A 15,100-nucleotide genomic window follows, 5' to 3' on the forward strand; every position below is an offset into this window, starting at 1 on the left:
TATTATTATTATAAGGATAAGGATTAGTTAACAAGGGCAAAGTTAGAATAATTCAAGGTAATCTAAGATTTCCTAAAAAAATGGGGGTAATCACATTACCTTGAAATATTACCGTCACATCAACTTTCAAGTGATATAACATTACCAGGTAATCTCATAACTTGAACCAAACAAGGTAATATAACATTACCAGACTCAGATTACCTAGGTAATAAAAAATGACCTGAACCAAACGCCTCCTAAGGGTAGAAATGTCTATTTAATATATCAAGGGAGAAAAATCGCCACTTTTAAAAAAATTGAGGGGACTAATGTGCTTATATTAAATGTCATTTTCCAATTTTTTTTTCTCACCAAAATAGCCAGCTGACATTGTTATTAATGTGATCAGAAATCAATACATGTCAGAAAATCAACAACAGTTGCCTTCACTTATGCCTTAAATTTGCCTATGCAATCAACACATAACACAACACAACCCAATACCTGGACTTACTGGAAAAGTGGAAAGGGCAACACGCAAAAAAAGGAGGCCAAACTTCGTGGATTTGCCTAAAACAGATGGGTGACTTGGAGTAATCAAATTCGGAGTATGAACTGAGCTATTATAGAGGACGCTAAAACGGAGACCACCATCTCCTTTCTCGGTTGTTCACTCTTTGTGAATGGGGAGCATGATTTGAAGGCTCTCTGTGAGGACACAATGCTCGAAGGATGCTTGACCTACTCTGCTCTGTCAATGGGTTGCCAAACCACAACGCAATGGCAATACCGACAACACTAATAACGGGTGCTGCAGCAGCTAGAAAAAACCATCTCCCCCGGGCAGTTTGGGTGCTGGATCCACTCATACTCGTGACTTCCCCTTGCTCTGTTCTTCCACGACCAAATTCACGAGGTTCCATTGCTTCAGTATCGTCTGAGGAACTGCCCTCGTTCATGTCGTGCTGCTGAGTTTCACGAATCGCAAACTCGTTTCCATTCCTCAGTTTTCTGTCCTCGTAATCTTGATCATCGGTTGGAAGCTCATATCGGCAAAGGGGACAGGTGTTCCTTGAACTTAACCATGGCAAGATACATGAAGGGTGATAAACATGAGAACAAGGAAGTTGGTTTACAACAGTTCCTACAAATAGAGAATCTTTGCATACTGCACAAGCCAAGTCATCAAGCTGCTTGTGATCTTTAATAACTATACGTGGCAAACTGTTTACAACGGAGACTGCTGCAGGTGGTGCTCCTCTTCTAAAACCATCAGTTTCAGCAAGATGCTCGACCAATTCATCAAGCCCTCGGGCATCTAGATAGTCTGCATCCACAAAATTAGCGTGTAGCTCCAATTCCTCGAGATCATTAGAGATGCCAGCGATTTGTGCTCGAATCCTCTCCTGAATTCTCGAATCAATTGTACCCTCAAATTCTGCAGAAAGAATGCCCAGTCTTCCCCAAGTGCTCTCATGCAATGTTACTGACCTTTGCAGAGATCTACCGCCAAGAACACCAACTGTGTTTTCCTCACTATCAGCCTCTTGCCATTCATTGTCATCCTCTTCTTGATCCGAGTCCCAAGGGTACATACCAGCACGCATCGGGTCAATATCAGTATCAGTGTCAAGATCACTTCCTTCATCTGCCGAATTTCCAATGCCAAGAAAGCTACTACCATCAACAGAAGCAGTAGAGCTCCCTCCATAGGCACTATAGGAAACGGTTTCATTTTCACTATGCATAACCCTATAGCCACTGAAGCTGAGATTTGATTCACTCTCCGAAAAGACAGAATCAATTACATCGCTTTCAGTATCAGAAGGCACTCTCCATCTCCTAGATCCATTGGGAGTGGTGCGGGAATTTGTTTGCTGCCATGACCTTGTGCTAGCATTTTCATTGACAGAATGATCATCATGCTCTAAATTATTGTCCTGGTTTTGCCTTGCCAAATTAATCAAATGTGAGAACTGTTGTGAAAAAAGATTCTCAATGGACTCAGAACTGCTATTATACCTTGTTCTTGTTAACCTCCACCTCCTAGGTCCACTGGGAGTGCTGCGAGAACTTGTTAGCCGCCATGACCTTGCACTAGCATCTCCATCAAAAGAATGATCATCATGCTCCAAATTGTTATCCTGGTTTTGCCTTGCCAAATTAATCATACGTGAGAACTGTTGTGAAAAAAGATTCTCAATGGACTCAGATCTGCTATTATACCTTGTTCTTCTTAACCCAGATGTCCTCCAACGATACACATCTCGTATAGGGGAATCAAGATCTTCTAGGAGCAAGAACTTACAATCACTACACAGATTTATAGAGTCAACATCACTGGCATCATTGTCAGATGTCAGGATTCTCAGACATAAAACACAGGATGTAAGAGTGCCAGAAGTATCTTCTGAATTGGAATTCATCTGGAACAGAAATAGGGGCAAGTAAATGATAGGAGAACCAATGTTAACAAATGCAACCCATATTTGCAAAAATATAACATTTTGAAAATATGGTTATTAATTTTATACAAATAAAGCAAGCAATAGCAAATTAAAGACATTCAGGACGAGAAAAGAAGCCAAATTCGCAGGTAAAATATACTCCATATCATACTGAAAGTGGGATATGTTCAAACATGTTTCTTATAAATAAAGCAAAAGATGGCGAAATAAAGTTGCTGATGCAAATGAAGAACAAAGTTTTAGATATTTCATAGCACAGAATCTTTTGGTGATTGACCTCTATAAATCTTGTTAACATGTATGTGTTCATCAATAAAATAGGCAGTGCTACCTAATGAGCTGAGGCCCTTACCTAAAATCATATTCATTTTTATATAATAACCAGACATGTAAGTATGTAACTAAATCGAAACTGGCAATAGGCACTAAATTAAAATACATAGCTAAAAATAAAGATTTGCAGAAAGTATGAGTTTAGACAAACTATGCTTATCCTTGGTTATCATGGAGCCAAATTTCATATGATTAAAGGCAATACATAAGTACATTCCTACGTTGTCATGGCTATCTATCTATCTATATATATATATATATATATATATTCTCTACTATATTGTGTTATGAGAACTAAAAGTTAATTACTCCTAAATAAGAGCTTCTTAGCTCACTCAGAAGTTAGACAGTACTAAGTAGTACATTGCCAAGGCCAAGTTACAACCACCCCTTCAACACAGCACTAAAGACAAAAACAATAGAATCTAACCAACAAGTGTGAATCGTTCTCATCGTTCTCTGTACAGAAAAATATCAAGAGGAACTGGAACAGTGATGAAGAGATCTTAATCAGAAAGCCACCTGAGAATCAAGCGCGTGCCCGATCGTAAAAAGGATACTTATAAGCAAACAACCCTGGAATCAATGTCCTGAATTACACAGCAAAGACAAACAATAAAAAACAACACAAATGAGCGCTCAATCAGTAAAATTATAACTTCCCAGAATAAATGCACCAAAGAATTCAACTTTATCGTAAAAGACGAATAACAGAGAATTAAAAAACAAACCCAGAAAGGACTAATTCGAAAATTACACCCCGAAAAACTAGATTAGGGTTCATCAACTGAAATAATAGAAATTGAGAGAAGGGAGGGTCTGAGAATGGAATGCAGCAAGATAAGGAGATGAGGGAGAGTGAGTCAAATCGTAATTCTCACCCAACAGACTCGTCGCCAGACTTCAGCAGACGACTTCGGGTAGTTGGGAGGTAAATGATAAGAGATGGTGGAATGATGAAGAGCGCTTTGGCTTTTTCTTTGCTTTTTCTTTTTGCCCTTTCTCTATTTTTAAGCCTTTTTCTACTCACCCCACGCCACGGCACCACGCTAGACGCTACCCCTCGAGTCCTTGACGCTTCATTTGTTTAAACAGTGCGGTTAACAACGGGTAACTGGGTATAAGCATCTACAACCGGGTTCGCCTAATCTATTAGACTATCTTTAATCTTGTAATATTCTCTTATTATTTTTAAATGAGTCTTAATTACACATCATTAAATTTATAATTCTTTCAATATATTTTTACATCCTTAAATTTCTTACCATACTTTTTCACTTTAAAATATATTTCCACTTTATATTATATTACAGTAATATAACTAGTAAGTGTCACGTGTGATGTACGGATTATTATTAATTTAACAAATGAGCAAAGGGTCGCACTCCTGTGCGAATAAGTGCTCAGGAAGGAAATGCGAATAGATCAGCATCATTTACGTGTCCAGATCAACGAATCAGATATAATTTTTAAAAATCGCGGTGGTATTTTTGTAAATAACTCGAACTTTGGTGCATGTAAATGTGTTATATGTGCAAGTAGTTGGTGCACCTTTGCAAGTAAAAATTACCTGTAAAATCACTTACATGTGCACCTACTTTCACCTATAAGTGCATATAATTTTGTCTTGTTAACATTCAATTCATTGATCTGAGTTCGTGCTGTCTGCATCGCTTTTGTTCTTGCGGGGAGTTCAACGGGTAGTTAGTACCCGTGAAATCGCCCGCAAACATTCCTGCACCTAGGTGCAACTACTTATAACTATATGTGCACCTAGTTATAACGTCAGGTTCACTTAGTTTTGATGATCAGTGTAAATTTTACTTGCACCTATAATACATTTTACATGTACTTGTAATACATTTTCACTACTACAGAAAACGGTTTTAACGTCGGTTAAAATACCCTCATTTAACGTCGGTTATCTTTCGACGTCGACTTTAGAGACGTAGTAAGTAAATGATACGACGTCGGCTTTTACGGTAAAGCCGACGTCGTATAGTATTTATTTATTTTTTTTAAAAAATAATTAACATACGACGTCGGCTTTTAGGTAAAACCCGACGTCATATAGTATTTATTATTATTATTTTTTAAAATAATTAACATACGACGTCGGCTTTTAGGAAAAGTCGACGTCGTATGTTAATTAATTTAATTTTTAAAAACTATACGACATCGGCTTTACCCTAAAAGCCGACGTCGTATGTTATTATTATTATTTTTTTAAAATAATACGACGTCGGATATTTAGTAAATATTCGACGTCGTATATATACATTTTTTTTATATTATAATTGTTTTATGGTTTCGACACCAACCTGTATCAATTTTCAGATCCTGTGCAGCTAGCAACTTAACATTCAATATCAACTAATTCATTAAACTAATTCAAACTATTAAACATGAAACTAATATAAAGAACATAATTCATTAAACTAATTCAAGCTACTAAACATAAAACTAATATAAGTAACACAATTCAACAAAACTACTAAACATCAAGCCAATAAACATAAACTAATTTTAAACGTAAAGTATCAACTAAGAAGCATTTTATTAACCCATTCATCAATAAGAAACTTACACCATTTGTCTCTAACTTCATCAATCTCTTGTTTATTGTAGGGCAATCTTCCTTGTCTTTCCAAAGCCTACAAAGTTCAAAAGAAATAAAAATAATAAATAAGCAAGTATTTTTAAACATTTGAAGAAAAAAGATATATTATTAAATTACTTGCCTTATCCATTCCTTTCGTTAGATTGTTGGAAACAATTTCCAACATGAACTTCATCACATAATAACCACATTCGGTGGTTCCTTTTTGTATAGCACACTACATTTGAATTACAATAATATTAAAATAAATTAATAAAAAGCAATAAGTTTGCATGTTTTACAAAGTGAATGAAGTACTTACCGAACATATAGTCCATTTTGGTGAACGATTTTGTTTCTTTCCACTCATCATGTTTGTTGCAGTCATACACCTATTAATATAAGACATAAAATATATATAAATACTTGACATCACTAGTTTAATGATATCGTTAGGGCAAACATGTATCTTTTTGTATCTCATACCCATGGGACACTGTTGGAAAAAATAGCTAAAAATGGCATAAAATGGCATGTTAAGTGGCTATTTTGTGGTACAATTATCAGTGGGGTCCACTTCCGATTTGGGTCGGGTTAAAGTGGATTCGGATTCTTCGTAGTGAGACGAAGAGATCGATATATTGTACGCTCAAAACGGATAATGGGTGAATGAGATATTGATTCTCAAAGTAGACCCATTTGAGTTGGAAAATGAAGGGAAAAAGTGAGCTTTTGTCCCACATTGCTTTGGAATAAAGATTTTCCCCCCTTATATACAAGAGCTCTTTTGAAACTTGTAGAATTGTATAGCATAGAGGCTCTCTCGCGCGGGGGGGGGGGGGGGGGGGGGGGTTGCAAATCAAATTCCAACTAGCAGAGATTGAAAAAGGCTTGATTCAAGCCCGAGCTCGTGTGCGCCGGCACCTGGGGCTGGCCTTGCGGGCTAAGTTATGCCGAACCGAGAGCACGAGAGGTTGTGGTGCGACCGAACCCTGTACGCTAACGGTCAAGAACCCGTAATCAAGCCTGAGCTCGTGTGCGCCGGCACCTGGGGCTGGCCTTGCGGGCTAAGTTATGCCGAACCGAGAGCACGAGAGGTTGTGGTGCGACCGAACCCTGTACGCTAACGGTCAAGAACCCGAAAGTTCTGACTGTTGAGGGGATTGAATTCATCTGTTACGGAATTAATTGTCTTTTTCAATTCCCAGGTAGTGGCTAGCTGTTGGAAGGCAGCTTTAATGTCATTTTTAATTGCCATAATAAAGGCTATTGGCTCCTTCAACCCTATATAAGAGAGGGTAGAGGCAGTAGAGTTTTACACACAGCTTTACACAGCACGAAAGTATACTTTTCCAGCTTCAAAAAATCTCTGCTTCTACTCTTTCTTTAGCTATACTGTGTTCATAGCCATTGTCTTGCTCGCCGGATCCTTTGTTTGAATGCTCAAACATTGGATCATAGCAAGTTTTATCCTGGGAAGCCTAGGCCACAACGCTCCTAGCATCTACGGGAGGTGTCAAATAAGGTTTTAAGGAAAGAGTGCACACTTGACTCTTGCAAAACCCCAACACCAAACACTAGCCAATTTTCTTCAAATTCTTCTTCCCTTCTTTCCAGAAAATAATAGTCAATTTTTTATTTGATTATTATTTGTTTTCTACCAACGGTTCCTACAGACACAACATCTTTTTGGCATCATACGTACTCTTGGGAAGTTCATTACCATCTGGAAGCATATCATTTACTATTTTAAGTAACGCAGTAGTAAAACTCTTGTCGCCCCACCCATTCCCAGCTTTCAAGTTGTATAATTTTAATATAGCAGATAATCGGGTATATTTACTACACCCTGGCCATAAAGGTTGTTTTGAATCATTCAATAATTCATCTAACTCATTTGACCGATTGGTAAACTCTTTTCCAACATCGCGAAACATTTCATCAAACCGATCTTCAGACTCATCATCTTCATTGTCAACATACATGTTAGATGTTGTAGCAACATCGCTTTCACCGTGCCAAATTCATTGTGTATAATATGGATTAATCCCATTAACGATTAGATCATCATATATGTCCTCTTCACCTAACATTTTCTGATTATAACATTTTGTACAAGGACAGAAGAACCTCTTATTACTATTCGGAAGGTTATTCTTTGCAAACTGTAAAAAATTTCTAACTCCATCTTGATATTCCTGACTAAGTCGATTAGCTTTCATCCAACTTTTATCCATCACAAGCCAATCTAAAATAATAATAACCCTAGTTAAACATTTGTTAAAACTATTTTAACAAATTTTTATATAATAACTACTACAACAACTACACTAATTCTTAAAATTCAACATATATATATATATATATATATATATATATATATATATATATATATATATATATATATATATATATACAAAATAAATCCTAAATTTTCAAATATCAACACAATTCCATTTCTATTTCACAAAGGGCTTATCTTTTCGATTTTATTTAGTAATTAGGTTCTAAGGCAATTTATAAGCCATTTCATAATTATTTAGCTCAAATTAGGTAATACTAAAATTTATAAATCATCTCATAAAAGAAATTGTCAAATTCTTTAGCTCAATCTTTCTTCACCTAAATAACTAAACTACTACAACAACTACACTAATTCTTAAAATTCAATATATATATATATATATATATATATATATATATATATATATATATATATATATATATATATATATAATAAATGCTAAATTTTCAAATATCAACACAATTCCATTTCTATTTCACAAAGAACTTATCTTTTCCATTTTATTTAGTAATTAGATTCTAAGGCAATTTATAAGCCATCTCATAATTATTTAGCTCAAATTAGGTAAAACTAAAATTTATAAGTCATCTCATAAAATAAATTGTCAAATTCTTTAGCTCAATCGTTCTTCACCTAAATAACTAAACTACTACTCTCTCCATCTCATTTATAGATAACAATTTCTAAAAATTAAAAATATATAAATAATATTTCATAAAATTCCACATATACACACAACAATTCATAATTTACCCAATAACTTATAAAATTAAAAATATATACACAATTATTCCTAAAATTTTGAAATATATAAAATAATAATTTATAAAATTCAAAAAATATAAAATATTAATTAAATATTACATATAAATAAATAAATAAATAAATAAATATATATATATATATATATATACATACATATATATATATATATATATATATATATATATATATATATATATATATATATATATATATATATTACGTACCCGGACGGAGAGCAGCGGCGGCGACGAGGCACGAGCGGGGACGGAGAGCAGCGGCGGCGACGAGGCACGAGCGGGGACGGAGAGCAGGGGCGGCGGCGTCGGAGAGCAGGGACGGCGGCGTCCGATCTATGGCGGCGAGGCACGAGCGAGGACGGAGCTGTATCGGCGTCCGATCTGTGGCATCCGATCTGTATCGCTGCTGCGTCGGAGAGAAATGCGAACGGCGTCCGATCTGTGGCGGCGGCGGCTGGCGACGAAAAACGGTGGCGTGGCGGTGTGGTGCTGTGGCGGTGAGGAGGTGTGAGGCGATGAAGATGAAAGGTGATTTTTTTTTTTTTGTTTGAATTGCCATATAGTAGCTGCGCTTCAGACTAGGTTATTTGTTTTTAACGAATATACGACGTCGGCTATATACTTACCCGACGTCGTATACCCTATATTTTTTTTATTCTGTATACGACATCGGCTATTTAAATAGCCGACGCCGTATGTTTCTTAAATACTTATTTTTTTTTATTTAAATAGCATACGACGTCGGCTAATTAATTAGCCGACGTCGTATGTTATTTAAATTTCATTTTTTTAAATCAGTATACAGCGTCAGACTGTCAGCTAATTAATTAGACGATGCCGTATTTTATTTTAATATTAATTTTTTTTTAAATTTAAATAGCATACGACGTCGGCTAATTAATTAGCCGATGTCGTATGTTATTTAAATTTTATTTTTTTAAACTAGTTTACGCCGGCCGACGTCGTAACTATTTTACTTTTTTTTTTTTTTAATTTCGATTATATATGACGTCGGTTATTTGTTATAACCGACATCATATGTATTTTTTAAAAAATAAAAAATAATTTTAAATATTTAACGTCGGAGTTTCTAAAAACCAACGTTATAATGGTGACGTTAAAACCGTTTTTTGTAGTAGTGTTTACTTGCACTTAGGTGCACTATATGAAACTACTACTTGCACATGTAATACATTTTACTTTCACTTCGATGTCCAATTATTTACGAAAATGTCACCGTATTTTTTAAAAAAATCAGTGTTTCTCATCCATTAGATCTGGACACGTGGACGGACAACAGTCATTCCTATTTTGCTCCTTGGCAATCCATTCGCACGGGAGTGTAAGTCAATGAGCAAATTACAAACTTTTAGTCCTATATATGACTATAGGAGAGTGTTAATTTCGCTCCATGACTTTTAAAACTAACAATTTAGTCCTTTAACATGCTTTTTTTTAGCATATTTGGTCCTTCCGGCCAAATCACCAGTGAATATTGGCCGGAAAAACTTAAACCTTTTAAAAAAATTTATCCATGAGGGCAAAATAGTCTTTTTACGTAAGCTGTTTCTTCTTCTTCGCGTTCATGAGCTATGACTAACAGTTGCCTCTACTTCCAAGAAAGAACAGCTCCAAGAATTGAAGCCCTAGGTTCAGAAGCAAGGTATGATTTTTATCTTTACCTTTTTCTTTATCTCTACTGCGCATTTCTTGATTCATCTTCCCTAGATCGCACGGTATATATAAAGCTCTATAAGAGATCTAAACTCCCAGAAATATTCTAGCCACAACCATCCTCCCAATTCCAGCCACGACCAAACATAATTGTAGCATTGGTTGTGGTCTTGTGGATAATAGTTTATTTATAGTGTTGAAGTAGGTGTAGATGTTCATGTAAATATTGATTCTGAATTTTAAATTTATCTCCAATCAATTAATGTTAGAAACATAACATAATTATTGCAATGTTAATTCTCAATTATAGATCAACAATTATTACTCAAATTAATTTTGTGAATTACTCTCCTATCCACTAAATTTTTTTTTGATTATTATTCACTTTGATTTTCTTTTTATCTTTATTTAATTATTTATGATGATTGTGATTATGAAAAAATTTTCCCTAATCATTTTGCTTTAATATATATAGAGATAGAGAAGAGATAGAGATTTTTCCCTAATCATTTTGCTTTAATATATATAGAGATATAGAGATAGAGAAGAGAAGTGAAGAGATAGAGATGTAATATATAATATATAATATATGTAATATTTTATAAAATAATGATATAGACATGTTATGTTAACTAATTTAATAATTATGTTGATTTGATTTGATTTGTAATTAAAATTACATGAATTTATAAAGTAATGTGAATACAATAAATGCGATATATATATATATATATATATATATATATATATATATATATATATATATATATAAAGAGAGAGAGAGATAACAAATTAATAATGAAATAAAATATTTTTTAAACGGAAGTACAAAACGCATGCTGCCATGTGGCAGCCTTTTGTAAGTTTTGCAAGATTTCAAATAAAGAAAGGACACGACCATGAGAAAAGTACATTTTTAATATATTAAAAGTATATTATTTATGTACTGAATGTACATTATACAAAATAATGTAATTTTAGTATTCAAATAATATATTTTCTCATCATAAAAGGTACATATTTAATAAACTAAAAGTACATTATTTGTATATGGAATATATATTATTTGGTAGTATACAAAATAATGTACTTTTAATACTCAAATAATATACTTTATATACACAAATAATGTATTTATTTTCCGGTCCACATAGTTGTCTGTGTCATGGTCCACACAGTTATCTGTGACATGGTCCACACAATAATGACTGATAAAGAAAGCTTGCACGCCAAATGATAAAAAAATAAAAATAATAAAATAATCTACATAAGCTTGAAATTGATAAAATTTCAGGGATGAGTTAGCTTTAGGGGGAAACTTTTATTAAAGAATTAGTTTTTTATGTGCATTGCACGAATGTGATAATGCCCAATATTTATTTTTAAATAATTATTTTAAAGTATATCAATGCAAGACTATATAGGAGATGTTCACACATAGAGAGTGTTATGTGCAATTGGGTTACTGGTGATAGCATAAAGAGCAGTGTTATGCAATGAGATTATGGTGTAGGAAGTTATGGATTTGTCTTGTTGTGTATATGACTAGAATCTTAGTTGTACTATGAACTCTAGATTTTGCAAGCGTGTGTTGATATTTGGCAATGGTAGTTTGTCCACATACATATTTCATGCGTTTGTGAGATGTGTGTCGTAAATTCTCATGTGAAAGTATTCACCAAAATATTAATGATAGAGTTAATGATCTGGCATGTATGCAAATCCGTAAACTATCGTATGAAAATAGAAGGAAAATGTCCAAACTTGTGTATGTAAAAGTGTATATGAAGAATCGAAAATTGGCCCTCAATTAGTTTATTTTATTGAGTGTATTTGTTTAGAGAGTGTTGTAGAGAGAATGTAGAGGAGAAGTGGAAAGGACCCCCCTCTAATGAAGGGCTAGGGCCCTTTGTATAAGCATTTGACTAGTACTCGATACCGAATAGATGTACAAAATGTGTAGAGTGGTATACTCAGAGTATATTCCCTATCAAAGGGCCCACAAGCTACGTAGGCAACCCTAGACTAGATAACATCACCTTGGTGGGCTTGTAGGTAGCCCGAGAAAGTAATAAGAACAATATATACTTTTTATTAAATTTTTTTCTTATTGTTCTTCACCCCCTTTCATTTTCATTGTTAGGCCCGCAACGTAGGGTAAGCGGCTCAAGAGAGAAAAAAAATGGTCTCGGGCTTGCAAGTTAAGGTAAGGTAGGCGGCTCGCATCTCATACGTCGTCAACAAGAAGTAGTAGGCGGCCCGTACGCACTTTCACTCGGGTTAGTTAGACGTGATCCTCGGCCTTGTGTGCACATCTCCACCTGAGCCTACAAGGCAAGGTACGCATCTTAGCGTGCATAAAAAAAAATGGGGCCCACAAAGTAGGGTAGGTGGCCTACATCTCTCGTACGTGCCAGCAAGGAGTAGCAGGCGTCCCATATACACCTTCACTGAGTTAGTAAGACGCGATCATTGGCCTGGTGTGCACATCTCCACCTAGGCCTACAGGGCAAGGTGCGCAGCACAACTGTAACACCGTACCCTCAAAATTCATCTACCAAAAATTTCCTTAAATAACTAAAGGATCAAAACGTACTATAAATGGAATTACTAAAGATAGAAAAATCCATAAACCAAATATGGCATAATTGAACTTATAACTGAAATTTCAAGTCTCAAAATAACTAAGGGTGAAATCGCCACATCTAATCCAACACAAACTAGATGCAATGCTCTAAATTGTAACATCCAATAACCCACTTAACTTAGAAATTAAAGAAAATAATATAATTTGAATCAACAACTTTAAAATATCATAATGGACAAGGCGTGGAATCGGCGAGTAAGTCAAGTGTGGAGGGTAAAATACCAGTCAGATTGCCATCTAGTTGATCGGTGGAGCACGGCCTGGGATGTTGGCAGAGACATGAAGACAGGTGGTCGGTTCGGGTAGAGCTATGGAATCGGTCAACCTAACGTAGCCTGACGGGAGGAAGGATGGTCGATTTAATCATTCGGGGCAACCGAGCGAGACATTTAAGAAGCTAGACAGGTGGCCTGATGGGAGATAGAGTCAGCCTGTCGGGTGGCTGGATGGGAGATATAATCAGCCTGACGGGTGGTGGGATGGTTGATAGGATTAGCCTACCTGTTTGGGCAGTCGATAAGGTGGTTGCGATAACCCGTCGAGGAACCAGATGAGAGATGCCAGTAGTCAGAGGAGTGGTCGAGGAACGAAGCCCCAGGGGTAAATACTCGGGTGGAGTGCTGAGTAAGACTCGCTTGACAGAGGGTAGGTGGCCGAGTGCTCAGAGGAGTTGCACTTGGAAGCGTGGGAGCGAAAGGACGACTGAACGATTCAGTTTACCAAAGGGGAGATGACTTGCCGACTCCAAGGAGGACTCAGACAAATGCAAAGGATACGGCCAAATCCAGAAAAGATTTGAGCGGATCTTGCGGAAGGCGACGGGAAACACGAAAGCTATAAGGAAAGCATATCAATTGTATTTAGGAAAGAAGGTCAATTGTATTTATGGCAGGTTAGAGTTACCTAATTTGGATCCTTTATTTCTTGTATAAATAGACCTAAGCTAAGATACCTTGAAAAAGGTTAAGCTTTTCACGCATACACAAATCAATAAAGAGAATTATTGTTTTTGCCGCCATCACTGCCTTAATTTTTCGACTGTGTTGGCTCGCCGTTTGATTATTGCAGTGGTCAATAAAATCACCATTAACTATGTATGTAATTTTTATTAACTTGCATTGAGATGAATCATGTATGAGTACTCCTCCGTAAGATATATTTTAATTGCATCCCTTTTACGTATACAGTGGAAAATCACAAATTTCTACGTCACAATCTTTTTCTCCCCGACCACTTAACAGTGTCGAATTATTGCTACGCGATTCATCATAATTTAACGACACCAAACAAAAGATGCATATGTTGTAATTGCGGTTTTCTCCGTAGTTGTCATCGTCGTCGTCTGCCTCTCCAACTCTTCCGACCAACTTCACCGTCACGTTCAACGGTAGCTTTGCTTCCCATCCCTTCCTGATCGAGGTTGAAATGGAATCGTAGTAATTCCCACCATCGTCCCTCTTCACGAAAGGAAAAACGTTAACCACCGTCGTCTTTTGGATTCCTTGGTTGAACCCTGTTCGGAACATCGCGATGGAGAGCAGATGGTCTTCGTAGGAAATGCTGACGGCGAATTTCTGGTAGAGCAACCGCGTCATGTTGCTCCGGTTCGTGATCCGGAAGGTAACGTTCCAGTCTCCGACGAATTCCATGGCCGATGTGTTTAAGGTTGCCGTGACGTTTTGCACGTTGAATTGGTGTCGGATCGATTGGTCGTTTTCCTGCTGCATGCGGTTGGGCAGATAGTAACCAATCATGACCAGCATGATCAGCGCGTAAATCCCGATCTCGACACTGTCATCCGCCTCCGGCGTTTCTATGGCCTCCGGTGGCCCGATCTCCAATGCGGCCAAGGTGACTCTTGGGGTGCTGTTTTGTGGCTCCTCCGTTTTTACTGGGACGTAACCTTCTTGCCGTGATAGGACGCTGCCGGAACCCTGGGAATTCATCATGGCGATAAGATCGAAACAAATGTAACTAACTGTGAGGCTGATAAAATACCAACAAACAAATCTTACCAGCCTGAAGATGTTGGAAATCAGGCTTCAATTATATATAATGGGTACTAACATGTATGGACTGTATGCCATGAATCGTGATTGAGAGTGGTTAAGATTCATTTACTAATTATAAATACCCACGATTTGGATTTCCGAAATTAAAGGAGATATGAATGTGGTAAATAGCTAATGTTTTTTTTTTTTTTCCTCCAAAAGTATGGAAAAACCAATATTTGGTTTATAGACTTTTGGGGCAGTCTATCGGTGGTCCAACACAACAAGTAGTAGTTAGTCGGAAATTAACAATGTACTC

General features: G+C 36.2%; 1 protein-coding gene across 13 annotated transcripts; it reads right to left on the reverse strand.

Annotated features, from left to right (window-relative positions):
- Nucleotides 1-340: 340 nt before the first annotated feature.
- Nucleotides 341-3,780, reverse strand: LOC109189918 (E3 ubiquitin-protein ligase Praja-2-like). 13 transcript variants are annotated; one of them, XM_019340551.1, is made up of 5 exons: nt 3,665-3,775; nt 3,306-3,373; nt 2,209-2,408; nt 2,005-2,136; nt 341-1,932 (listed from the first exon to the last, which is right to left on the reverse strand). In XM_019340551.1, the coding sequence occupies exons 3-5, from the start codon at nt 2,406-2,408 to the stop codon at nt 618-620; spliced, it is 1,647 nt and encodes a 548-aa protein (XP_019196096.1). In that variant the 5' UTR covers nt 3,306-3,373; nt 3,665-3,775; the 3' UTR covers nt 341-617. The 13 variants fall into 13 exon arrangements, with proteins under 13 accessions (XP_019196096.1, XP_019196094.1, XP_019196092.1 ...); XM_019340549.1 differs by having other exon boundaries at nt 341-2,136; nt 3,306-3,381; nt 3,574-3,779; XM_019340547.1 differs by having other exon boundaries at nt 341-2,136; nt 3,306-3,378; nt 3,569-3,779.
- Nucleotides 3,781-15,100: the final 11,320 nt, after the last annotated feature.

The sequence above is a fragment of the Ipomoea nil genome, unplaced genomic scaffold (genome assembly GCF_001879475.1).
Source record: "Ipomoea nil cultivar Tokyo-kokei standard unplaced genomic scaffold, Asagao_1.1 scaffold1568, whole genome shotgun sequence".
Taxonomy (NCBI): domain Eukaryota; kingdom Viridiplantae; phylum Streptophyta; class Magnoliopsida; order Solanales; family Convolvulaceae; genus Ipomoea; species Ipomoea nil.

Excerpts from the sequence above, each read along its gene's own strand:
- LOC109189918 (XM_019340540.1), bottom strand. The coding sequence starts at position 2,408 with ATGAATTCCAATTCAGAAGATACTTCTGGCACTCTTACATCCTGTGTT.